Genomic DNA, 26,942 nt, shown 5'->3' on the forward strand with positions numbered 1-26,942 from the left:
CCTCCTTGCATGCTTCTTTTAAAACTTTTATTCAACAATATAGAATTCTTTCAATTATAGTATAGAACTGTCCATCATGATACTACATCCCCTGCAACCCCCATGTCCTGGAAGAGACAGGCACAAGCTGGCTAACCATGGTCCATCAGAGGTTGGGGGGGAACAGCCGGAACAGAGGAAGGAACGACTAACCAACAACGGCTTTGCACACCCTTCACATTCCCACGCTTTCTGGGTCAGGAAGAGCTCAACAAGGAAACAGAGGCAGAAGAACCTTTAACACTCGGAGGGAAGGGCTGCGGTCATAGCGAGGCGAGTGCCATCCAGCCAGGCGTGTGCCCCACTCTGAGCCCTGCCCGCGCCGCGCAGTCCGCCCGCCGTCGCTCGACCGCGCCGATGGGATGTTTGATTTGGTTCTCATTCTGCTTATGGAAAATTGGGAGCAACAGCATCGGACCTGAGGAGAGACGGGAGGAGGGAAGTGAGCGTCGCAGGGCACTGCCGGCTCAACACGGAGCTCCTCCAGCACCGTGCTGAGGCCATGGCTGGGCACGCTGCCCCAAATCTGCCAGCCCACCCTCGGCCAGGCCCAGGCTCACCCTCCATGGCCCTCTGGATGTGGGGACAGCAGGGGAACCTCTGCCTGCTTTGGAAGGGGCGAGAAAGGAAGGCAGGCCTGAGCAAGGCAAGAGAGATGCAGTCCAGCAAAGCAGAAGTGTCATGGACAGCCAGATACAAGTTTGGACTTCTGTTTTCCATGACCTACTGTTTTGAGTTTCCCTCCACTACCACAATCACCTCCCATAATTCCACTGAAAGCTCCCATCATGCCCAGCACACTTCCAACAGACAAGCTGGCAAAGCTGCTTACTGCATCCGTTTCCTATTGCATCCCTCAGTGGCTGCTGGGGCTCAGTTTTGAGCTTTCCTCTTACAAGGCACTCAGCCAAACCTATGCTCTACCTCTGCTAGAAAGCTGGAGCCAGGCCAGCTTAAAGGCCAGGAACATGCACTAGAACTAATAACTTTCTCCAGGAGAAAGCAGATGAAGATGCATGTTCCCCAGTCCTCCTAAGAGACAAATCACTCTTCCCCAGCTCCTGGCTATCCCTGCAGCCAGGAGAATGCTTTGCTAAGGTCAGGAGAGAAGGATTTCCTGCTCTGAGTGCTGGACGAGCCACTGGCTGCAGAGATAAACTGGCACAAGCTGCATCAAATGTCCCCACTGCCCTGGGATCAGGAGACTCTACACCCTCCTCACACCTAATCTAGTCTAGCTCAGCTGCTGTTTCCCTCCAGGATGAATCTGTCACTGCTCATTCTACCCTAGAGCTGGGTAGGGATGTGGGGAGATAAGGGGCAGGTTGTTCCAGCCTCTCTGTTTACTGCAACCAGGGAAAGCCATTTCAGTCTCTGGAAAAGCAACTCTCTTCCTCTGCTTGAGGGTACCAGGAAAGAATTCCTGACTCAGGTTTACAGAGCAGATACTTTCCCAAGCACCACCTTAAAATTTTCACCAGCATTTATATGCAGCACACTCATACACCGTGGTCAAAAGTGTTCACCTATCAAAGTTCCCCCACTCAACCCATTTTTCTTCTCCCCACCTCTTCTGCCTTGCCCCTCCAGACGCTGGGAATGCCAACACACAAGAGCTGGAAAACAGACAAGCTTCTCCCATAGCAACCTGGACAGGCCATGAGAAACATCCACTTCTCAATGGAGCAATTCAATAGATATTTAAAATCAGTTCAAAACTCGATATTAAACCCCCAAACCAATTCTGTTGGTACTGGCACGGCATAAGAGCACAAGAGATGCCCCTGCCCCTCAGGCCAGGCAGCCAGGATGATCCCCATGTCCCCAGATGCAAGGAAACAGCTACTCCCTACTCAACACATCTTTAGACAGAGCCATCCACCCAGGCTGAAAGCAGATGAGCATGGGGGTACAGGTGGAGAACCCCAAATTCCAGCTGTGCATTGGTGACCTGGTCTGATCCACCAGGTAACAGCAGAGTCAGGTCTGTCCCTCAGGCAGTGCCCATGTGAGCCCCGTGGGGCACAAGAGCTGAGCCCCATACTGTGCCCAAACCCTTGCACCTCCTCTGCAGCCTCACAGCAGCAGAGACAATCTGCCCCAGAGAAACTCTCAGGGCTGACAGCAGGAGAACTGCAACCAAAGATTGAATGAGAGATCCCAAAAAACCACAGACGAGAGGGGCTGGAAGAGCTGACCTGCCCTCCTGGAGGAGACAAGGCCTCCAGCTCTCAGGCCTTCTGGCTATCCCATAGATTTGAGACGGCAGACGTTCAGACGTATAGATATTTATTGGTTTCAGTGAATTATACAAATGGATTGACCTGCTGTCGATGCCAATAGAACTTTATTGGAATATGGAATGTAAACAGATGTTTCAAATAGAAACATTGCAACCTTATAAAAAATTAACTATTTCAACAATGCCGCAGAAGGAAATTCTGTGTTTAGGTGCTGGTGGGAAAACACTATCTCCAGCGTCTAGGTTTGAGTGTCACCAGAACCACTTGATGAAGTTACACACAGAACAAGTAGAGGAGGCAACTGTGAATTGTGGGGCTATAAAGCCATCGAGGGATCTGATGAAAGAACCCATAAGACAAACCCCCCACCCCCCAACAGGATCGGCACCCCAGAATTCAACAAATGGCTGACTTTGTTAAAACACTGCGTGGGATCCCAAGGCCTGGATCAGTAGCTGCACAGCCCCCGCCCTGACGCCGCTGTTTGTCAATCCTCCCCCCTCCCTGTGCTCTCCTCCCCGGCCTCCTCTCCACTACTCCATCCTGCGGTGCTGGATTGAACCGCTCCAGAGCTGTGCTCTGGCACAAGTCTGCGTCTGGCACGAATTCTCATGGGAGCCACGTCATGAGGTACGTGGTTGCACACCTATCACAAGAAATCTTGCAACACTGACTTTCCTGAGCTCGGTGGGAAAGTCTGGATAGTCCCTCCCCTCTCCTGCCACAAGAGCAGCCCTCACATTCACAAGTTTCCAAAGCAGGTCTATTGAGTTTCTTCTCAGAGCGAGCCTTTGTCAAACACACTGGAGGGGGGATCTCCTCTCCCCAGCAACTCGGATCAGTGCCTTCGTTTTAATGCTCCAAACCAATCCCGAGATGCTGCTGGGTTTGTGGGTTGTTTTTTGTCGAACTCTCCCTCCCTCCCCCCCAACCACCCCGGCATTCACAATTGAAACTGGAATTCAAGGGCCAAATTCAAGCCCAGAGTGAGCAGTAAAGACTTGGACCTCAAAACAGAGTTGCACCTGCTGACCCCCAGCCTGAATTTGGTTCATTCAGAGTCTACAAGTCAGAAAGGCAAGTTCAGAAAGAGGCATGCTAAGGGCTGATGGTGGAACGACCAATTTGTCCCCAACAGCGTGGTGGGGAAGGCTGGACTGAGAAGGAAGAGAAGGATCCAGAGATGTGAACCAGAATCAGTTGTGTGGAGCCCTGGGGATATCACTACATATTTAGCTCTTGCAAGACCATTTGCCCAGGGCTTTGGTACCACAGGGTTAGAGTTACATTAACCACAACCACCAGAGAGGAACTGAGGTTTAAGACCCCCCCCAAGGTTAGATTTCTGCCGAGTATAAAGGGGAGGGGAAGGAGGGGGGGGTCCTTGGTTCTTTTCCCTTCACTGTGTGACCGAAGGTTTTGCTTTTATTTGTAAACATCTTGAATTACCCGTCGTTTTCCAGTCCTCATCGTGCTGTTGTCATGCCACTGGAGAGCACAGCATTTTCTGAGCTGGGCTGGGACTGCTCCTTCACCACTGGATCTGCAGGAGACAGACCAGGCAGGAAAAGGAAACAAGTATTTAATAAAGCGGAAGCTCCACCCAGGCAAATCCTTCCAGAAAAACTGCCCTCAAAACCCAAAGAGCTGCTAAGGCTTTTGCAGAGTGGGGAGCCAAAATTTGCCCCCACAACTCCATCCCTGCTGGCCCCAGCTACTCCACAGACTCACAGAAATAGGGGTGATCCATCGCCTCCTTGGCAGTCAGCCTCTGTTGATGGTCATATCGCAGCAGCTTGTCCAGGAGGTCAAGGACTTCAGGACTGACCAGGTGTCTGTTCTCACTGTGGATGAAGTTCTCCCAGCGCTTCCGGGAATGCCTGCAAAGGGTCCAGCTGTCACTGCACTGCACCACCCCGATGTCCCATAGGAATCACCTGCCACAGCCACTTCTGAGTATAGGTGGCTGTGATAAACAGCCCACAGCTATTCCTTGCACAAACTACTGCCCAGCAAACACCTGCCAAAGGTGGAAAATCCTCTTCTTTATGTACACAATTGTATGGATCTCCTGTGCCAGGAAAGGCACAACATTGCACATTCCCTTCTGTCTATAGGGACTAGACAACAGCATGTGGCAGGCAAGGTGACACCTTTGGGACCAGAACTGTTCTGGCTTGCCAGGCAGCCTCACAGAAGCTGTCCTCACTATTCCATCCATTCCACTTGTCCTTTTCAGACATCTCAACTGGAAGACTCTCAGCCACTCAGCCACACTTAACTGCAGTGTCTATACCCTCCACTTTAAGGATGTGAACAAGCAGGAGAGAAAAGAAATAGGGGATGGCTCATGAATCACAGGAGAGACAAAAGGAAAGAGCCTGCATTTCAGTGACTTCCTGAGATGACATGAGCAGCTAGATATGAAGCCTGCAAGCAGCATTATCCAGATCGAGCAAGCCTTTGCTGAGAGTGCCTCAAGGGTACAGACATCAGTTCATCTCCCTCTCTGTGCTTACACGGAAAAGGCAGCATTTCACTGCTCCACTTACTGGCCCAGGATGTCGTTGAAGTGTGGGTCCAGTTCTATGTGGTACTTCTTGAGATACCCATACAGCTCATCTGTGCCCAGGACCTTTGCGATGCGAACCAGCTGGAACAAAAGGCATGTTCAGAGAGCAGAAGAGCAGCTCACCACTCTTCTGCAGAGGCAGAGCTGCCCAAATCTAAGAGCTCTTCTTCTGGAAACATCCCAGACAGAAGGAGTTTCTCCCTTGAAACTTGCTTTTGCAACATGTGCAGAAAACAAGTTTCCTACACACATGGCAGCAAAATCAGAGACGGCTTAACCAAGTATGTAGCAGCATCCTCCCAGCCTGGTAGTCCCATCCCCAGAGTCTCCCCACTGTACACACAGAGATGAACTTGGGACAAACTTTTCACAAAGTAAGCCAGGTAGCAATGTCTTTACTTGGTCATAATTGTCCTGGCCGTGGAAGAAGGGCTCCTTTCGGAAGATCATGCTTGCCAGCATACAGCCTAAACTCCACATGTCTAAGCTGTAGTCATACATCTGAGGGAGAAAAGGAGAAGTTGTCAGAAAAAGACACACTCACCACAGCCTGGTTCCCCACCAGCACAGGCAGCCTCAGCCTTTGCACTTCACAGCCAGCCTCTCTCCAACCCAGGCAATGCCCTGACAGGCAAAACCAGACAACCCAAAGGTGGCTAAAGTGCAGCCACAAGTGTTATCACTGGATAGCAAGGAGGAGACACACTCTTACTTGGTAGTCCACAAGGAGCTCCGGTCCTTTGAAGTACCTAGAGGCCACACGGACATTGTATTCCTGAGCTGGATGGTAGAATTCGGCCAGACCCCAGTCTATGAGCCGCAGCTGAACATGCAATAGAGACACAGAGTCATCAGCCAGGCAGCTGAAGCCAAACTGGCCAGACCTCAATCCCTCGATGCATGTGTGGAGCCCAGGGTGGAGGGAGGCCCTCTGTGGACAGCAGATGCTTTCAGCAGTTCTCTGATCAGGTTTTTTCCCTTTCCCCTAACATCAGCTGGTGGGGCAAAGCCCAGCTTAGAGAGCTTCACTGCATTCTGAGTCCAGGCACATTGTTACTGCTGGGTAGCTGGCTCATTACCAGCACCACAAGGTCCTTGAGTACTAGGGAACAGGCAAAAGTCTTATCCCACTGCTTAGAAGGGCTGGGCTGAAGGCAGTGTTGACTTTACCTGGGGACTGAGAGCAGAAAATGGGGTAGGAGGAGCTCAGCACATCCTGCAAGGCAGACCATCTCCACAGCTGCAGGGATGGACAACCTGCTTACTAGGGAAGGACTCCAGTAAGAGATGCCCTTCCTTATACACCTTGCCTTGCCTGTGCAGCCACTGCAGATTGACAGAGAGGGACCTGTAGACAGGAGCTAGCTCCTTGACACAAACTGCAGGTCCCTGGGGCAGGCACACACAGCCCTCAATGTACCATGATGGAGTGAGGTAGGCCCCTGTGCTGCCCATTTCCTGAGGTGCTCCCCTGTGGGATTTTGACCATCTCCTGCTGCTGCCACAGGTGGAGGGAAGCCAGTAAAGAAAGGTTAGAGGGGTATGTGCAGCTGCCAGGACTATGGCTACAGAGGCAGCAGAGTTTCAGGTTTCCCTGGAAAACCCCTGCTTGTAAGCCCTGGTGTCACAGTACCTTTTTCTGTTGGTGGTCTATCATGACGTTGTGGGGTTTGACATCCCTGTGCATGATTCCCATGCTGTGACAGTAATCCAGGGCCTGGCAGACACACACACACACATTAGACATGGCTGTAACCATGGGCACAGCATTACCAATGTAACAGACAGTTCTCAGCCAGAAGCCAGAGTTCACAAGAAGTGCCATAACCGTGGCACATGAAACGAGCAGTTTCAGCTCTTATGCTGCACATGATAAAGTGACAAGCAGGCAACAAGACTGTTTGGACCTTGTGGCCTACTGCAGTCACAGGTTCTGGAACTGTGTTCCCTGCACAATTGCTGAAGAACACAATGCAGAGAGGTGTCCCACCTGGTGACAAGCCCAGTGCTCCAGCATGGGTAGCCCTGTGCTTCCTGGGTCAGGCTCTCTTCCCTAGAAAGGGAATGATTCCTACATGCATGCAGTTTTATGGCCTTCCAGTGGTGCTTTCCACTTGGGTGCCAAAACACACTCAAGCTAGAAAGTCACCTCTGCCCTGCTGATTTAAGTCAAACTGCACTTATAAAAGGCAAGTGATAGCACATGAAGGAGAGCAAAGCTGCTTCAAGCTTCTCGGCAGGAGCACATATAAGCTCCCCAGCTCCATGACCTTGCACCACTTTCCCCCCAACGCAGCTGTTCCCTTGAGCAAGGGGGTGAGAATGTTGTTTTCTCATCTCCAAGGGGAGGGAGATCCATCCATCAACATCTATCAGATGCTATGACATCTCCAGCAGCACAGAAAGAGGGTACAGCCTGTAGTCATTCAATATCCAAGACATCCGTGCCAGGGAAGCAATGGTGTCCTTGGGCCCGTGCCACAGTGGGAAGCAAGGAGGCAAAAGCTTCCATCACAGCAAGGCCTCAGAGAACAGCCCTGCAGTGACACGTGGCCTCCCAGCCCACAGGACTCACAGCAAACAGTGGTCCTGGATCTCCAGTCCAGGAGATCTTTAACAGGTTACACAAACTGCTTCCAGGGATGAAGCTCTTCCAGTGTCTTGTGCTGCCAAGGCTCAAGGATCATCTAAACTTCATCACCCCTCCCATCCTAATCCCAGGCTGCCTCAGGCTCACTCTCAACATCCAGTAGGAAGATCCTTCCCTTGCAGACCGGTGGGTGAGCGTGGGGGTGCAGAGAAGAAAGCCTCCCTTGAGCCCACTGGATCTGTTTCAGGAAGTCTCCTTCAGGTATCGTGTCCTGAAGCACAAAGGGCTTTCCTAGCCTGACCCACTCATTTCCAGAAGCATGGGAGCTGCAAAGTGCTAGCCCAGAAGTGCCAAGGCCCTGCTAGGACCTGACACAGCCAAGCTGCTGCTCCAGCAGGTCAGCACAGAACAGCCCTGGGATCAGTCAAACCTGTCAGCTCCCCTTTGTGTCCTGCTGCCTCCCCTGTCCTGCAGCTGGAGACCCCCAAGAGCCAGTGCAGCACATTCCACATGCCATGGCTCCTTGAGGGAATTTCCATGGGGAAGTGCAAGCTAGGCTAGTTAAAGGGAGGTATTTAGGGCACTCCTCACCTTTCATCACAGGGGCAAGGAAAGCTTTGGCTGGGAGGTATCAAAGGAAGACACTGATGTTACCTGTGACAAGTGGCATAACTCATGGACAGAATTCACCTTCTGGGGCTGCATTTGACTACTGCAGCAGAGGAAAGCCTGGAGCTGTCAATCCCCCTCTTCCACTGTCCCTAGCATCATAGTTCCCCAGTCCTGCCTGAAGGGCCTTGTCCTGGCTCTGGCTGTTTTTCTGGGAGTTGATTTTCCTCACAGCAACCCAATGGTGCATGAGACACAGGGAGACCAAGCTCTACCTGGTGACAAAGTCACAAACACTTCAGACCTCAGAGAATCACAGACTCTTTGGAGGTGACCAAAGGCCCCCAGTTTGGCTGCAATACCTCACAGGAACAAGCCAGGTAACCTGATCTCTTCCCAAACCTTCCCAGGTTATGAGACTTGGATTCTGCACCAAACACAAGAGAAATCACCCCTTAGCAACAGTGCCCCATGAGCCCCACTACTGCCACTCTCGTGCCTGGTCTCCCCATCAGATTATCATGTGCAATGCCACTCACCTTAAGCAGCTCATACATATAAAACCGAATATCAAAGTCTGTCAGGATCTGGTACAGTTGCTGAAACAGATTTGGGGAGGGAGGGGAAAAAATGAGAGAAAAAATAAATACTCTAGATTTGGATTAGTTTCATTTTGTGCACCCTACCTGCCTCCAATCATTGACCCCATTCCAGATTCCCTAAGAATGCTACCATTCCTGAGGGCTCTCCTGGTCTCAGACCTGCCAGGAAATCTAGAAAGGCTGCAAGAGTTCCTGTGAAATACTACTGACATCATTCAGACTTGTCACAACTTTCCAGCAGGAGATGAGCAGGCTGTCTGTCCAAAGGGGACAGAGCAAAAGCTCTGGAAAAGGCACAGACAACTGTGACTTTCTTTCTGTTGTCAAGTCACTGTGATGACTTTGTATGTCAGCACTGACAACAGCATTCAGAGCAGGCAGGCTGGGAACACATGGGAAGGTCTCCAAGTGTTCAGGGTGTGACAGGGAGAGGAAAACATCAATCTAAAGGAGCATGAGGTTGGGAAGCAGAAAGAGGGGAGCCAGCCTTAGAGCCACAGAAGCTCTCCTCTATCCCAGGGTAAAGGCTAATGCAACTGAGGAGCACAGGAATGCTTGTGGAACCAAAGAGAGCACAACTCAAGTTGTGGGGAAGTGTTCACTGCCACCACTCTCCTCTCCTGTGTCCTTCTGCAGCTGCTCATGTGGAAGTGACAGAGCTCCAGGGGGCACTTTAACCTGCCCTGTGCCACCAGCACCATCACAGGAAAACTCATCATCCTGCTGCTCCCACACCAGGTAACAGCTGGCCCCAAATTTGCCTTCTGTTCTGTACCTGTCACAGGCTGCGGAATCAGCCCAACCTTGTTGAGCTGTTCTCTCTTCCAGGGAAAGCAAGGCAAAATGCCAGGGCAGGGCAAGGAAGGACACTCACAGGGCAGCAGTGGGACCAGACCTCTCTGCCCTTTCTTATAAACAAGGATCATCTCATAGCTCAGACAAATCACCAATTGCATCAGCACTGGAGCCCGCTGTCCATCACAGGCACCACTTGGCAGCTTCAGGAAAAATCCCAGAGCAAAGGATTGAAATTCACATTCCAAAAAAGCAGCTCTGGCCCTGGATCCCCTCCAGGCCCATGCTGAGATCCTCAGGTTCCTGCCTTACTGAGCGCCATCTCCAAACAGCCCCCGCCCAGCCCCCAAATCAGAAATCATTTGACAACATACAAGTGTCACTTACACACACAGAGGTTTAACAGCCTCCAGGACACAACTGCATTGTATTCTCGTGAGCTGGGATGATCCTAACGCTTTGGAGCAACTCAGTGAAGCAGACAAGTGAGCAGGGAGCAAAAAAGACATAGCCACAAGCTACAGAGCCATAGCAGGGATGGATTTCCTAACTTGTGCACAAATGATGCAGGATGCAGGGCCAGCAGAGGACAGCTGAGTCCTTCCAGAAGTCTGTTTAAATGGCTTCCTAGGTAACAAACACTGTGAGAAATGTGTAAAACATGTCTTCCTGGCATTCACTGCCCTGTTCAACTGCACCTGGCAACATCAGTGCACCTGGGGAAGGGGGAGGGCAGGAAAGGCAGTGGCATTACAAGACAAGTGCTGCCTGTAAGTGGGATGGGGGTAGAAGGGAGGTCACCAGTGTCTTTCTTCTCAGACCTGCAGTGCTGTTGCTTCTCTGCCTCATGGCCTTTGGCACTGGGCCATGATAAGCCCAAATACTGTTGGGCAAACAACATTCAACAGATTTCCCTAGAAGAGCTGCCTGTGAAACCCAGCCCCTCTGACCTCTGTCAGTGCCAAGGCCAGCAGTGTGGCCAGCAGTGCCCAGCTCTGCTCACCACAGGGAACAGTCTCTGCAGGAGCCTGCTCAGCCCTGCAGGCAGCCAGTGAATGCAGACAGCCTTGAAGGAAGAGCCAAGGCTTCCACTGCAAGTGCGTCCTGCACAGCAGCTGCCTCAAGCAGACTTTGACAGTGGGCTCCAAATCCCCTTTGCCCCACCTAGCAGGGCAGGACAGACACCTCCTTTGCAGACATGCCCCATGCTCTGTTCTTACAGCTGTCTCTGTGGAGTAGGATTACCAGAAACATCACTGTGGAGATCACTCAGACCCAGCTCAAACATCTGCTCAGCACTCAGAATCCCACAAGGCCCAGAGACCTGGGCTGGTCTCCTTTCTCCACAGAGAGCACTAGGAAAGGCCAAAGCCACCCACAGGCAACCACTACCCCTCTCCAGCTTTCGGTGATATTTTGGCACACATCACATAACCAATCATAAACGAATGCTGTTAGTGCCTGAGGAGGCAGAGACACACTTCCCCCACCATGGGGCTGACAGGAGTTAAATGCTCACTCCTCTCCCTTGAGTGAGCAACACAGCTGGCTACGTGCAGGAAGCAGCATCTGCAGAGCAACAGGGTGGCTGTGAGGAGAGAAACTGCTTTGGGGTGCAGGGCAGCAGCAGCAGTAACAAAAAAAAAAAAACACAACAAAACAACAACAACAACAAAAAAAAAAACAGTTCCCAAAGCATCCAGTCTTGGCAGCCACACAAGGGAGGAGAATCCTTTATACTTCTGCATTGCTTATGCAGGGCAACAAACATTTTTTTAAACAAACCCTGGACGTACAAGGATAAAACCCATACACATATTTCCCTCACAGCAACTGGGCCTGAAAATTCACAAAAGTGCAGGTGAAGTGGAAGACTTGACTCAAAAGCCCACTGTACCCACAGCTCCAGCAGGCTGATCATCCTGAAGCAACCTTCCATTGCTCACCTTTCTTGCCCATCTCGTCTTCTGCTCCAACCCTGCTAGAGCAAACCCAGCCCAGAACTGCTCCTTGTGACCTCTCTCTGTCCCCTTCTTTCTTAAGGGATTTGCCTCTTTAAGGCAAATGAAAGGCACAGTACCAGGTATGCTTACAAAATCCATGACAGCTGACAGTGGCTGAAGTGCAGGCGTCTCATTTCTAGTTTGAAACCAATTAGCAAAAGACATTTAATTTCGCTGATGGTTCCTCAGTTGCATGTGGCTCTGCAGTGCAGCTTTCATTTAAGGCAAATTACTGTGGGGAGCTTGAATGCTCTCAGATGACAAGTAATGCAGCAGGTCTGAAGAGAAACACTAACCCTATACATAAGCTGCTGTCCTCACACAACAGAATACATATCCAGTCTGGCTCCAGCTCATCCTCCCGGCAAGTACAGTGCTGTCACTTCCAGAAGGGACCCAGACAGGTAATTTAAGAAAATGTAATCAGCTCTGGGGAGGTATCACCTAAGTCTCCTGTTTATACCATCATTTAAGAATAGTGAAATAAAAGCTTGTGCTTCTGATCTGGGATGGTTCACAGCCACAGGTTAGATCCCACAGAACTGCAGCTTCTGCCCAGGCACAGAGAGCTGAGGAAACCCAGCAGCCACTTCCATGGGTGCACTGACATGAACAGTGCTCTGCCATTTGAACAGGCAAAGGGGTCAAAGTATTAGCATCAAAGTAAAAAATAATAATGCTGGAGGAAAGGAACTTCCAGAAAGGAGACAACTGAGCAGACATCCAAGCCTGTGAGCAACTACTGCCAACAGGACAGAGAAAAATGAAATCCTGTGAAGTGGTCAGCAACCACCTGCTGCCTGCAAAACGTGTCACCAGGAGCTAAGGCCTTCCAGCCTTCTCCACAGGAGAAAGGCCAGCCAGGACTCCCAATACTGCAGCAGCATTTCCTCTCCAGGGCTGCCAGCAGGCTGGCAGTCACAGCCCTCAGCCACACAAGCTGTCCTGGGAACTCCCCACACACCCTGAAGGTGATTTGCCAGCGAGATGCTGGTTCTCATCAGTGCTGCTGAATCCAGATGTTAACACAGATGGGCACATCAGCAGCAGCCACATCCAAACAAAGAGAAGAGGTCCCTGTCACCTGGATTAGCCCATGTAGCACTTAACTGCAGCAGAACTTGGCTGTCCAGGGAGATAAGGACTACGGACCAGAGGGGACAATGACTGGGTGCTCTCCAGCTGCTTTATGTGTAGAGGTACAGAGCAAGCTGAGACCTCCAACACAAGTGGTCTCGTACTCTGTAGTCTCTGCTTGGCAAGGGAAGAGACATCTTGGGAGTTTCTATAGAGAAGACACCCACAGGCACCCTCAGTAGAAGCAGCTCTATAATCTGCAATTAATTGCAGCCCCAAGAACCTACTCAAACAGGCAGACAGCTCATGGGAGTGGAGCATCAAACAACCCACACACCCCATACACAGCTAGGGAAATTCAGGTTACAAATAAGCTCTGAACACAAGAAGCCACACTGCATGCCCTGGGGACACACTTGCATTCCCAAGACAAGTTATTCCTGCCTTGTACCAATCAGCATCAAAAGCATCAATACTTTCTGTCTTGGACTTGTACAGATGTGAATTTGGACTTCCCCATGGAGCCAGGCCTCTCCCAGGAGCCTAGAAAAGTCTGCTGCAAGCTCATGTAGTTGTTTCTAATGCAGCAGCCCAAGCTGAGCACTGTCACTTCAGCAGTGGCCAGTCCAATGCTCCTCGCTGGCTGCAGCAGTGTCTAGCCTGGCTCTCCATGTGTCCAGGATGGCCAAAGGACCATGGACTCTGAGCCCAGCATTTTTCAGTTAAAAGTCCTTAGTGCTGCTGAACACTCCACTTCATAGACACATGCCAGTTTATGGGGGATATCCTTGTGGATAACTTTCTCCTCTAAGGAGTCGACAGAGTGGTGTAATCACATTTTGACTTGGAGACACACAAAGCAATCCTCAGCAAGGCATACTACTGCCTGAGCAATGTAGCTTATTTCAAGCCATGTATTAAAAATAAAAATCAATGAAATAATTGAAAAGTTTCTAAATAGAAAGTTAAAAACTTCTAGGACCAGCCTTACAAGGAGGCTGTGGGTCACAGGAGAAGCATATGGGCACATTCCCAACACACAAGGCACTGGCACAGCCCAGCTGATGTCAACAAAGCCCAGGCAAACCAAACCGGCTTTAATTAGCCCTGAAAGGTCACCACAGAGCACTCCTCTCATGGCTGTTTACTTGATGGAGGCAACACTCCTCTCCCCACCCCGAGCTGTCAGGGCAGAGGCTGCTGCAAGTTGCTGTTATTGTGGCTCCTGCAGTGTATCTCTACATGAGATTAAACAGCACTCAGACCTCCACTGCAGCATGGCTGCAGCTCTGGCTACACACACACATCCCACCCAGCTTGCCAGGCCCACCCCAGAGGGACAGTAACTACCTGTGCTGCCCCTCAGCATGCAGGGCTGCAGGAGCTGGTCTGTGAGCCAGCTGCCTCCTTTATAACCAACACCAGCCCAAGATTCTTCTCTGGGTGTTTGGTACATCTGCTTCCTACAAAACCTATACCTACATAATGATCCAGGAAAGACAGGAAGAAAAAGCCACAATCCCATAGCAAGGAATGAAAGAGATCCCTGAATGGTGCAGGAGGGATGACTGCTGGCTTTCTAATGGCAACTGCTCAATTAATTCTCCACCACTGACTTAGTGACTTAGGGTAAAGGCTCACATGGGGGAAGCAAAGATACCATTAAAATAGGTGTGGCTGCTAATTACAGATCCCTTTTGTCCAGAAGCATTTTGGAAGCAAAGGCAGTTGTAGCTGCACTCAGACAGAAGGACCCTCATTTTGGGAACAGTAATATCCCTTGGAGCCCTCAGACATCAAAAGAACCGAGGAATATGCTGCAGCCTCAGACAAGGAAAAAAAAGCTCTTAAGTTGTATTCAAGAATGTTCAATCCCCCACTACCAGGCCCACTGGCAGTGGGAGATGAGCTCTCCAGCCTCTGGCACCCCAGAGTCCCCAGGTCTGAAGGATTCCAGAATAAATCAGTGTCACCAGCTCCATCAACTGCACTGCTGTAAACAGAGCACTACAGCTCAGGGATTAACTTGAGCTGAATATATAGCACAGCAGTGATTACTAAATTGAGAGGGGAATAAGAATATCTAACCTGTTGACCTTACTCCTCAGAGTTGGGAGTTCAGCACAGAAACCTTTTATGCCTTTTCATCTAGAGCCCATTAACAGGTTTCTGATTTACATGGAGAAAGAAGAGTGAAGCTGACAATTGTGAAAACTCTATAAATTTCCCCCACAGCTCTTGAGGATTATCTGAAAATCACAGCAGTTTACAGAAATGGGAAGCCTCCCTCCTCCACACTCAGGCAAACTCACCTTAAAATCTGTGTTATTGATGTACTCAAACACCAGAGCAGGGGTCTTTGACTGTAAGAGAGAGAAAGTCATGGTTTAAAATATGCACTTGACCTTTCTTTGGTTCCAAGAGACCTGAGAAAGCCTTTGCTTCCTGCCCAGCCCTCACTAGGGAGAGCAAGGTGAGAGCAGGACATGGAAAGTGCAGCCTTGCTTATACCCCACACATGGGGCACCAACTCGGCATTTCGGCCAGTGCTGCTCCCCTCATGCCATGGAACAGAGAGTGTACCAGGACCTCAGGCTTCCCAGCCTTCCTTAGAGGAGGGAAGGTGAGCCAGGACTGCCAGCAGCATTTCCTCTCCAGGGCTGCCAGCAGGCTGAGAGTCACAGCCTCAGCCAGCTGCCAGTCAGAGAAAACTCCCCAGGAATGGGGTAATTGTGGAAGTGCAGATCATGACATGACCACTGGTGACTTGGTAAGACAGCAACCAGAAGGATTAAAGTGCTTAATATCCAGTTGCCCTGGTTGGTACTTAGGTTCCAGATGCCAGACAGAAGCTAGAAGGCTACAGGTTCTACTTTCTTACAGAAAATTTATAGGACTTCTAAACTTTCCCCATTGGAGGATACAGAAGGGGTGTTGAGGAGTCTGGGGAACATGGAAAGGAAGAGGAGCCCATCCAAACCAACCAGCCCATGCTTTCAGCTGGTGGGAAGGGAATCCCAGCACACCCCCCCCAACACAGGCACCTACCACCGGATCCTTGACAGTGTCAATCAGATTAATGATGTTGGTGCCACCACGGAGATTCTCCAGAATCTTAACCTCGCGTTTTATCTTCTTTTTCTTCACTGGCTTAAATAGACAAAAGAAATTAGAAGTGAGAGTCCTTTCAGAAGTTAACACTGATTTCTGATTTTGACTGCAACACATCACCTCCCCTCATCTCTCTGCTCCCACCCTCACATGGGAACATTTCTAGCACCAAAGAGGAGACAGACACCTTTGTATGAACTAGGATTTCCCTCTCATCCATGAAACTGTCCCATGCATCAGGGGGACAATCAAACCTGACTCCAGTAACTGTGGTTAAAAGTGTTTTGGACTGCTGTGTGGTAACAGCATACTGATTCATGTTGTGCACTCAGAGCCACAGGACAAGCATGGTGGACCTACCTCTGCTTTTGTTTACCAGCACTAACCAGTCTTTCACTTTTCAACCCGTTTCCAACGAGTACTTTAATCCCATGTAATGATAACCTGAGAGTCTCCAACACCAAGATTACTTGTAAGCTCAGACACTGCTCTGCCTCACTTGCAACCATCTGAAATGCACAGAGCCACCAACTATACTGCATGTCACTGCATCCGTAACCATGATTATTTTTAAAGCCTAAAGACATTTTAAACAGTTCTGACTCCTCCTCTAATCTGCTCAGTCTCAGGAGCCCTCTTTGCAAAGTAAGCTTTTCTCTGGACATCACCCTGTGGAGAATGACAAAGAACAGCTGCTCCCAAGGCAGAGGCTCAGAGCTTGGGCTGGCTTTTACACTCTGCTGATCCAATGGTTCACTTCAATGCAAATGATCGTTTCTGTAACTCATCCACTCCCAGGACAACCCTAGCTCTGTGCCTGCTGGAAAGGAAAGGCAGTTTGGAGCAGATAAGAGGTGAGATTTTTTTAATGAGCCTCAGCTACTGACCAGTATGAGCAACACCAGCTGCAAGCCACCAAGTCTAGCAGTCCTTCATTCCATGGCTGGAACATCCCCTCCTGCCCCACCAGTACCATTAAAAAGAACTGCAGAGACATCTTGCAGGGACTGGTAAAGCCCTTTGATGGTAAAGCCCCATCTCTGAGGCTGCTGATGAAAACACTCCTCTCTAGACTTTTAGCTTTCTAAAACATTCATCATCTGGCACTGAGTCTGGTGTGTGTGGAGGGGTGTGATGAGGGATGGCAAAGGTATGAAGCACCTTCCCAAAGTAACATTAGCAGATGTCTGTGTGAAGGACAAGGAGCTACAGGAGCTCAACAGCTCGTGCTCACCACCTCACCTCTGCCACAGCCTCCCACTTCTATGATGGCCACAGAGTGCTGACGGGACAACTCATACTCCCCCTTACAGGCAAATCCAAAGCAATCCCTGTTTTCAGACCCCTGGCAGAAATGCATGAGCAGACAGGAGAAGGAACAGAAGGTTTTATATAGTGGGAAAATATGGCATTTATGTAAGTGATAAAATATGCTGTCTTTCCAGGCTCTTCAGGTGGCTGAAACCTTCAGATTCGAATCCTGCTCTTCCCCTCTTGCAAGTTAAAAGGCATGAGCTAGACTTTAAAGCCAAAAGATGAGAATCTCAGCCTGAAGCTAAGTGCCAAAAATAACACCAATGCCAGCACAGGGAGCGTCAGCACCTCATAAAGCCACTGTAGAAAATGGCAGCAAGGCCACTGCAGCTGTCAGAGCTGAAGTGATGCAGGGCAGGGCTTGCTGGGGAGTGGGCGACCAACAGCCCCAGGGCAGTTCCCAGAGAACACTGGAGCTCCTGGGAGCTTGGACAGAAAGGGAGAATCAGCCAGAGCAGAGGCATGTAAACCAGCAAGAGTGAGGGCTACATTTTGGAACCTGAGAGGAGGATGCTTCATTAGGAACTAATTTATGTCAGCATGGAGACAGACACCGCCCTTGTGTCACCCACATGCACAGATCCTACCAGAAGGCCAAGATGGAATTAGAGGATGTAATTTGGTTACTCTGCTTGTCCAGTGAGGCAGATGCACACACAAGCTGTTTTCCAAGGAACTTCAAAGCGGAATTGAGGCACGGACATCCTGAAGGTGCTCCCTGAATGGCTATGACAGATGTCTTACAGCCTCCCTGCTGCAGCACCTGCACCTGATTGGGAGCTGAAACAGCCCTTGAACATAGCCAAGAGGACCCAGCACCCACTTTGAAACACCTTTTCCTTTGTACTGTAGTTATTTCAGGGATCTTTTGCATCAGCTAGGTAAGGGGAGGATATCCCTCTAGCCCTCCAAGATTTCCTTTTCTCCTTTCATAGCAACCACTGCTCCCACTGGGGCAGAAGTTGTCTTCCAGTCACTTCCACATGTTTCTTTCACCTTTTGTAGGATGGGAAAATGATGCTCTATGTTATCTCCATCAGAAATCTATCCTTACCCACCACACACTAAACACTAGAGCAGACAAAATCAGTGACTTTTAGAAAAAAAGGAGGGAAGAAAGTTGGTCTTTTTTTAATGAGATACCTGCAGATAATCACCACCAGCAGCATCTCTGACATCACCAAGGGAAGACACTTGGGCAAACACTGTCTCAGCAAGAGGGAGAGTTAAAAGCTACTTGCTGTTTGCACTTTTTCCTGCTAAGCTGCAGAACTGCAGAGCTCTGGCCAGGCTGGTCACACCAATCCCACATCAACTGTGAGCTGGGATGAGGGCCCCACAAGCCTCCAGGCAGGGCTGGGAAGCAGCACATCCTCAGACACTCAGTGGGGTTTTCCACCACTAGGTAAACAAGGATGATGCCAAAGAAATGCCGTGGGCTGAAGTCATTTTAGAGGAAAAGCTATTGCCTAGGAGTGTCCTCAGAAAGAGAGCAATGTGGGGGAACAGTTTCCCCATTAGAGTGGAGACTGCTGGCCTACACCCCATCCAGCTTTCACCCACCCAGCCTCACGCCACCTCCTACCCACACGTCCCACCCCAGTGCTCCAGTCACAGCTACAAACACCGTGTGCTATCCAAGGACACACCACTGGGGCTCCATTTTTGCCCAGTAACTGATTCCAAGCCCAAGCTCTTGCATCTGGCAAGTCAAACACCCAGCACTGCACTGGGGATAACTGTTCAAACCAGAGAAACTCTGCTGACTTCCCTCACGTCCCAGAGAGCAGGACTGCCGAAACCCCAGGCCGGCAGCCACCCATCAGCCACGCACCGGGATTAAGTCTGGGTTGCTACAACTGTCTCTCAGAGTCACCCGATCTGTCTCTCCAAGGATGTTGACTCCAAACACACATGGATTAAATGTGAACTGAAGCTATTATGGCCTCCAACCATCTGCCTCTCCCAGCAGGGATAGCTTCTAAAACACCAGCCCTTGCAACCAGAGTATTTTTAACAACACTCATTTAAGGCTATTTTATCAAACCAGGCTATGAACAGCAGCATTTCAGGTTGTGCTTCCTACACAGGCCAGTCCTCCTGCACTGGGAGGGAGATTTCCAGCAGAGGAAAGGAGCAGGCACCTCGACAAAATTAACTGCTCCTGAGTTTGATCTGCCTGTGTTTGCAAGGCAATGTTTTACACAGGTACGGCCTCCAACTCCATCTGTTCCCACGCCAGAGGCATTTCAAAGCTTTCCTCCATGCTGGGATTCTCCAGTGACCAGTATGGGTCAAAGCTTTTCCCTCTGAAAGGGGCTCCAACACAGTCCCTCTGCTCTGTGCAAACACCTACTTCCATGAAATCTGTACAAACTTGACAGCTTGGAGACTTCTGTCGCATTTGGTTGAAATTGGCCAACCAGTGCAAAAACTACTGGGGGGAGGAGGGGGAGAAAGGCTGACAGACAGCAGGATTGCATAAGACTCGTTTCCATAGGAAACCAGGCTAAAAGACATGTCTCAGTTTAACTGTGTCTACACTGGGAGGGGTTTAATTACTTCAACTGCATCAGTACCCTTAGAACAACATTACTGTCTAGCACAAGCCAGTTTTCCAGTTTCCCAGAAAATTGCTTCCTTCCTCAGGCAAAGTGGAAGTGAGGTGGTTGTAGATTGTGGAGACAAAACACATAGCTCACAGCTGTCCACTTCTCTGAGTGCCCAGAGCAGAGGGACAAGAAGATCTCCAGCCACAGGAGGATGGTCTCTGCTGGACCCAGCTGCTCTCACTTGTATTCCCAGCCACCTATCCTTTGGTGGCTGCAGGTTTCCTGCCCTACCAGCCAAATGGATAAGGATTCAGTCCACTTGCAAGTCGAGCAGAAGAGGCAGTGACAGTGGCCAGAGCTATCCCAACTCTCTTTGCCCAAAGACTGGGGAGCATCATGCAAAGCTATCCCTCTGCAGAAGTGAAAAATGTCACACAATAAGCTTTACAGTCAGGTAGATCCAGAAGAAAACACCTCTTTGTGACCAAGAGAACAGATCCTGGGTCATTTTCTACAGGATCATGTAAACTTGTAAGCAGGGAAGGAGTCCAGCTGCAGCAAACACCAGCTGGGAGAATTAACATTGTTTGCTAAAATAAACCTTTAAATAAAGACTGCAACCATCACTTCCTGTCTTGAATGAATAAATGGCTGCCTGGTTAAACATCTTTTTTGCTTGGTTTCTAAAGCAAAGGGAGTACACTCTTCTCTCAGATGCTCCAGTTCCAGCCTTCCCCAGCAACCTGGGGATCCATTTCTTGAATTCAAGCAAAGAAAGAAATTAGATTTGTTGTCCAAAGTTCTTTATGCATTTTCACACTGTGGAAGAAATGCAGTGACCAGGAAGGCATGTGAAATACGAGTTAAGTCTGAAGCATAAAAATCATTTTACATTAGCCCAGAGCAGGCAGCCCGGCAGCGCACACACGCTGCCAGCTTAGGAGCACACGTGCTGCTATGAAGGAATCCCAGAAGGTGCTGGGGTTTTTGCCCAGCAGGTGCTCTGAAACAAAACTGGGGTTAGCACAGCAGGACAGAAGGTCTAGCAGTCAAAAGATACAAATCCATGAGAAACTAATGTATTCCATCACCCCATAAAAAATTAAAAAATCAATTCTTTGCTCACCAAGCCTGAATAGCCCAGAAATACAATGATGCTTCCAGTGAACAAGCAGGGAGATCTGAACACACAACATCCAGGACCAGAGAAAGGCTCAAGCAGCATCCCTATCACAGGCTTTAAACATTTAAAAGCTGGCACTAGAAGCTCATTTGTCTCTAGCAAGCATTATCGAAAGGATCACAATAATCGGCCTATAAAGCCCGACGCCAATTGCTCAATAGGAAAATTGGCTTCAGAGCAGTTCTGCTTATTTTGCCAGACATCAGCTGGGAAACCAAATAATCGTATTCCAAAGAGCTACAACATCAAGGAGCCCACTTACGTTAACATTCTGTTGGTTGTTTGTATTTTACCACTTCAATTGTGGGAATTTGAACTTTTGTGAGCTGCTCTTGAATTTTAGAAAAGAAGGGGGAAAAACATACCTTGAAACTATGAAAGTACTATTGCTTTTTTAGTTCAATAAAATATACTTAAGTTTGGTAGAATATCCCAGCATGTGTTCTGAAGGCAGTTTTTCTTTCCTTCAGAATCCTTTTCCTTCCAACATGGCACACCCCAAAACAGCCCTCCTGGCGCTTCAGAACTGCCCATGATCCATCAAGAATTCTGCAGTCAACTAAAAGGGAGACACGTGAGGACCAAGCCCTGATCACCACCACCACCATTCCACAGGATGGGAATCATTCCTTCAGGCCCCTGCAAACAGACACAATGCTGTATCTCACCCTTCTCCACGTGGGAGCTGCAGCTTTGCAGCTCATCAGTTCCTTGGTGTTACACCACCACCACCAGAGTCACCAGCTGCATCTCCAGGCCTCTGTGAGACACCCAGTACTGTCACAGTTGGTCTCAGCTCACACAAGGCTGGACTCCAGCAGCCAACTCTGCCAAGCTCTTTGTGGGCAACTGGTGTTTAAAAGAGAAGAGCTGTGTACCCATCTCTCTTGCAAAAGGGCTTATTTCAAGACTGCCAGAGAAGGAAGTGGGCCAGGGGGAGTTGATTCAGTGCATGCAAACGCAGGAGGAGCATGAGACAGAGTCACCAGGAGCAGGCATTGAACGCTTTGGTGGAAGGTCACCCATGCAGTCAAAAGCTCCAGCCTGAGGGACCAACAGCATCCAATCCTATTTCCCTGTGCAATCCCGTCTGCACAGCAGCAGGAGAGTCATTTCAGCCCCCCTGTAGAACAAGCTGATGTATGTGGGCTCTAAAGCTTGTGGAGACAGAAGAAAACTTACCAGAGCCACCATCCCAACTTGGTTCTCTAGTTACCAGAGTGATAACTGGAGTTCAACACTGACAGGACCTTCCAGGAATGCCTGGTATGAGCAGCAGCTCTGGAGGGTTCATGCAGCCCAAATGGGGGAACAGGGGAAAAACAAAGCCAAACAAAGAAGAATGCACTTGTGAAACCATGTACATGGTTGAAATTTCCAGTGCATGGACTCAGCACAGAGGGACAAAAGCCACCATTGGAGAAAAAGGCTATTTCATCACCGCTGCAGGACCTCCATCTCACTGATCCTTGCACGTGCATTCTTCCCCTACCTCCAGCCATGTTGTGCCTACGCAGAGTAACCACACAAGGAGACAAAACAGCCACTTTCTGATGGGTTTAATGCTTTGCAGGCAAGTAGAGCATACATGGACACACAGGTGCATCAGGAAAGCAGGATGGCTCCTGATTCCTGTAGAGACCTGCCAACATGGATGCTGTAATCTCCACCCCCAGTGCACACTGGGATGGAGGCGCTACAGTAGGCTGGGAGGTGAAGGACACAGTGGTACAGCCAACACTCAGCACCAGCACTAACTGAAGGTAGCTCAATATAACAGTATCATTCTCACTACAAGGTATCACCTACAGCAGTTACAAGCAATGTGGAAAGTCAGCCTTTGGCTTTTACAGTGCCAACCTGCAACACTGTTTACATCCTCCAAGAACACTGTTACCCCAGAACAGAGAATTCACTGTAAAGGCATGCTGGGAGACATTTTTGACCTGCATTACCAGAAAAACAAAATGAGAAGTTCATCAAAGAGACAGCACAGACTGACCTCAGTGGTCCACCAAAAACCCCTACGTGGTAAGATATGGAAGAGCGGAGCTGTGCTTTAGACACCTGCATTGGATGTAGACAACACACAACCCACTGGCAACAAGGATGTCTTAAACCTCCTTTGTACATGCTGAGGAATGTCAGGCCTCATCCTGGGAGTCAAACTTTAGCACCAGATTTAAGCAAGACAAGAAAGCACGCAGAGAACACTTTCACACACTCCCCCTTCCTGGTGTGGGCTGTCCCAAGGCAGGCAGGAAGCAGGGCCACAGCTGTACCCAGGCCAGCCAGATCAAAAAGCCCACAGGAACCTCCAACACCAGCGAGGGACTGCAGGAGCACAGCTGCTGGCTGACCTGCTAACCTGGGGGGTAGGAAAGTCAGTACAGGGCAGAGTCCCCACACTTCAGACCCTTCTCACTCTTTGCTCCCTGAATACATTGAAAAGTGGAGTTGTCCTCTGCCTCACTGCTCAAGATAAAAGCTTCTGGAGGACGTTGGGCAGGAGGTGTCTGTGTGGCAATCCAGGCTCCTGCCCCACTGCTTTGCACACACCATCCTACACATCCTGATGTCCTGCTGCAGTGGAGTGAGAAGCAACTTGTTTGCTTCACTTGCCTTTAAAAAAAAAACAGGCTGCAGAATTTTTCCCAGAAAAAGTGACATTAAGAGCATGATATTTGTAAGACACTTGATTCAAGAAATGGTAATATCATAGTCATTTGCACAATCTTAATTTCCTTCCTTTGCTGATACACATTATGACCACAATTAGCAACATCCCATTTTCCTGCAGGATTATGCCTGGTCCTGCACTTGGGGTAGCAGAACTGAAAGAAAATGTTGGGTACTGACCAGGGAAACAGGACACCTTGCTTTATTGCAAGCCCAGAAGGCCGAGGGCACTGTGGTACCAACCAGAGCCCTCAACATGCTGGCCTTGTCCAAAGCTAAAGTCTTCACTTACAAACGAACCAGGCGAATGGCTGCCCAAAGAGGAAGAGCAGTTATCTCCCTCATGCAGCACTAAACCAGGACCTGTGTTCTAGTCTCAGCTTTGTTGAGGCTAAGGGACTTGCCCAAAGTCACACAGGAAATCTCTGTGGCTCAGTTCTGCATCAAAGGGTGATAAAATTTCCTGACCTCCGTGGAGGATGGTACAAAATGTTCAGGTAGTACAACACCAAAGCAGGGAAATTACTTGCTGTGTGCTAGCTTGAGCTCAGTAAGGACAAGCTGCTTCAAAGAGCACCGGCTAGGAAGACACACCAGTGGCTTCCCATGAAACTGAGACATTAAAACAGTGACTCTCGCTAAACTCACACTAACACCTAACATAACATTACTCTCAAGAAATGTTAAAGAGAAAGGAGCAACTGTGCTAAAAAGCTAAACAGCATCCATTGCCGAACCATGGTACTTCCCTTTGACCCATCCTGGCATGACACAAAAACCTGAAGACTTTTGGTGGCATTTCTCATCTCACAGAATCTGATTTTTTCCCCAGTTAGGAGGAACAAAGACACCCAGCCCCTTTGCTAAGGCTCCACTGTAGATACACGCAATTACATTTGCAATGAAGTTTTAAGTCTAGTTACAGGAAACCAGAGGCACTTTCCACAGATCAGAGTGATGTTATTGCCACACTTCACAGGTTTTCATAATGTACACAACGTGGTGCTCTGAAACTCCCTTTTCACTGACCCACTTTCCACTGAGGAGAAAGTTCATCTTTATTTATCTGGACCTTCTGCTTTTCCTTGCTCACTCACAGGAATGCTGTCTGCATGTTAATGCAAGTGGGGAGAGCCAGGGGAACCAGTGGCAACACCATCCACTTCAAATCTGGGACAATCCAGTCTCCTGCTCGCAGGGCATTAAGGCAACACATTCAGGCCCCAAGGAGAAGGAGCACCCAGCTGCCCTGAGATGACTCTTGCCAGTTGACTCACCGTCCAAGGCTGACAGGCTCTCCAGATGTGACAGAGTTCAGCTGCCACAGGGAGAGCAGCATCGCTCCAGGGGAGACTCTTTGGACTGGGAAGAGGCAAGGAGCATGACTTTCCCTGCAGCCTCCTCTCAGCCTCGTGGTGCCTTTCTATGTGGGACAAGACCTAGGATCTTAATAAACCACAGCAGTGCTGAAGAGGCCATCACAGCTCCAGAGCAGCATGCACAAGAGCACAGTTTCCCCAGGCCAGCCACAAGGCATCTTGCTGTAAAATCCAGCTCAGTACTTGCCACTTGTGACTACTATCTCACAGCAAAAACTCCTGCCTGCATCTGCTTTAAAAAAGACAAAACCCCAAACCACAAAAAGCATCCAAAGGAGGGGGAGGGCCAAACAGCATGCCAGAGGAACCTGGCTTGGCAAGGACACGTGAACCTCACCACTCTGCCCTGACGTCAGGCTCAGCCACAGAGGCTCTCCCAAACAGCTCACCTGGCCACCTCCTTGACCACAGCCAAAGCTGGAGTTTGTGTGCCTCCTCCCAGAGGCAGATGGAAGATCATACCTTTCCCAGGAGTGCTGGCTGGACAAACCATGACAAGTTCTTCGGGAAGCTAAGGCAGATCCCAAGGAAGCAGGCACAGTGAGAAAGTGGGAATGCCAGCAGAGACAGCCTGACATGCTATCTGAGTGGATCTGGTGAATGCCTTAAGGCTACAGCCCTGCAGCAGAGATGCATGTCCTGGAAAGCTGCTCTTCTCAGTGGCTGCAGGGGCACATTAAGCTCAGACCCCTCTGCACACTGTGGATGAATGTGTGCTCAAATTCTTAGAACACCCATGGTCAGACACTGGCTCCCACGTGCTCTTGGGGAACAAGTGACAAGTGTTGCTGGTCCAACAAGTGACAGCCACAAGTGTCAGCCAAGCCAGAACCAAACATACTGCAACCCTAACCTTTCATCTCTGTCTTAACTCCCCTGCCTGCCCAGAGATCACCAACACAGAGTGCTGCTAGGACAGTTAGGACAGCTCACTGTGATCTGTTGCTTCAGTGTCAAACACGGTAAGACATGCCCTGCAGTGTATATCCCGTGCGCAGCCATCCCAAACTACAACCTCCCACTGCTGCACAAAGGTCCCCATAGCTCAGCCCCATCAGGATCAACACATCAGCACACAGATCACCAACACTGCCCAACTTTGACAGGTCTCCTTGAGCCCCCTCAAGTTTCCATAGTGTTTACAGTCTGACTGCGATAAAGTTATTTTCCACATCAGATCTTCCAAAGGACTGAATATAAAATATTGGTGCTTTTTTAACCGCCGAGCATCCCATAGCCTGGCTCCGAAAAGGCCACACGCTGGCTTTCTAGAGGTTAACAGAAGGATTCCCCCTCCAGGCTTCACATTCCTGTTGAAATGGCAGTCCCTGGGCTGTTTTAGACAGGCATTGCCAGATACGATTTGCCAAACACAGGCAGAACACGCAACGCTGTTCAAATGTCAGGACTCACAGCTCTCCCCCACCAGAGGAACTCTCAGCCCCGAGCTATGCTGTACAAGGAGGGGTGGAGACATCAGAACAACGCTACAGCACGCAAGACACCAAATCCATTTCCAAACACACCATCCCAATGTCCTTAACGAGAAAACAGGAGTTTGGGGGCGAAGAAAGAGATCCAACAGTTCTCTGGCCCCGCCAACCTAGCTCCTCTCTCTCTTGCTCCCAGCCGCCACAAGCCTCTTCATCATCAACGGGATACTCACCTTGAGGATCTTCACGACGACCCTCTCGTTGTTGGTGATGTTGATGGCCTCAAAGACCTCGCTGTACTTCCCTCGGCCGAGCTTTCGAACCAGCTGGTAGTCGTCCTGATTGCTGCGGGCACCAAGAGGAGAGGGGCGGTGGTGGGGGAAGAGTGGATAACTAACAGGGCAGCAGGCCGGGGAGGGGGGGGTCCTCTCCCAGCCTCTCCCCGTCCGCAGCCCCCCGGGCACACCCCAGCACGGCAGCGGGGGATCAGGAAACCCTCCCCACGGGCTGAGGCCCTCCCGCGGGAGCGAGGGCGGGTCCCCGCACGGCGCTTTACCCCCAGCTCGGGACGTGCGACTCGTAGTCCCAGTACTCGCGGCTCCTCAGGCTGTTCACCTCCGCGTACACCCGCGCCCGGCTGCCGGCGGCCGGGCCGGGCATGGCGGCGCCGGGCGGCGGCTGCAGCAGGAGGAGGAGGAGGGCGCGGGGCCGGCGCGGGAGGCCGGCGAGGCGGGGCGCGGCGCGCAGGAGGGCGGCGGCGG

The 26,942-nt window shown here is 50.2% G+C and overlaps 1 protein-coding gene across 2 annotated transcripts; it reads right to left on the reverse strand.

Moving 5' to 3' along the window:
- CSNK2A2 (casein kinase 2 alpha 2) lies at positions 1–26,942 on the reverse strand. Of its 2 annotated transcripts, XM_066194609.1 has the most exons (12): positions 26,738–26,942; positions 26,415–26,526; positions 15,579–15,680; positions 14,843–14,893; positions 8,593–8,652; positions 6,488–6,571; positions 5,567–5,677; positions 5,254–5,355; positions 4,835–4,935; positions 4,014–4,162; positions 3,732–3,825; positions 1–457 (listed from the first exon to the last, which is right to left on the reverse strand). In XM_066194609.1, exons 1-11 carry the CDS (start codon positions 26,839–26,841, stop codon positions 3,749–3,751), a joined length of 1,053 nt encoding a protein of 350 aa, XP_066050706.1. In that variant the 5' UTR covers positions 26,842–26,942; the 3' UTR covers positions 1–457; positions 3,732–3,748. The 2 variants fall into 2 exon arrangements, with proteins under 2 accessions (XP_066050706.1, XP_066050708.1); XM_066194611.1 differs by lacking the exon at positions 1–457 and having other exon boundaries at positions 2,312–3,825.

The sequence above is a fragment of the Chamaea fasciata genome, unplaced genomic scaffold, assembly GCF_029207755.1.
Source record: "Chamaea fasciata isolate MVZ Bird 193981 ecotype frontalis unplaced genomic scaffold, bChaFas1.0.hap1 SCAF_12, whole genome shotgun sequence".
Classification (NCBI taxonomy): Eukaryota; Metazoa; Chordata; class Aves; order Passeriformes; family Sylviidae; genus Chamaea; species Chamaea fasciata.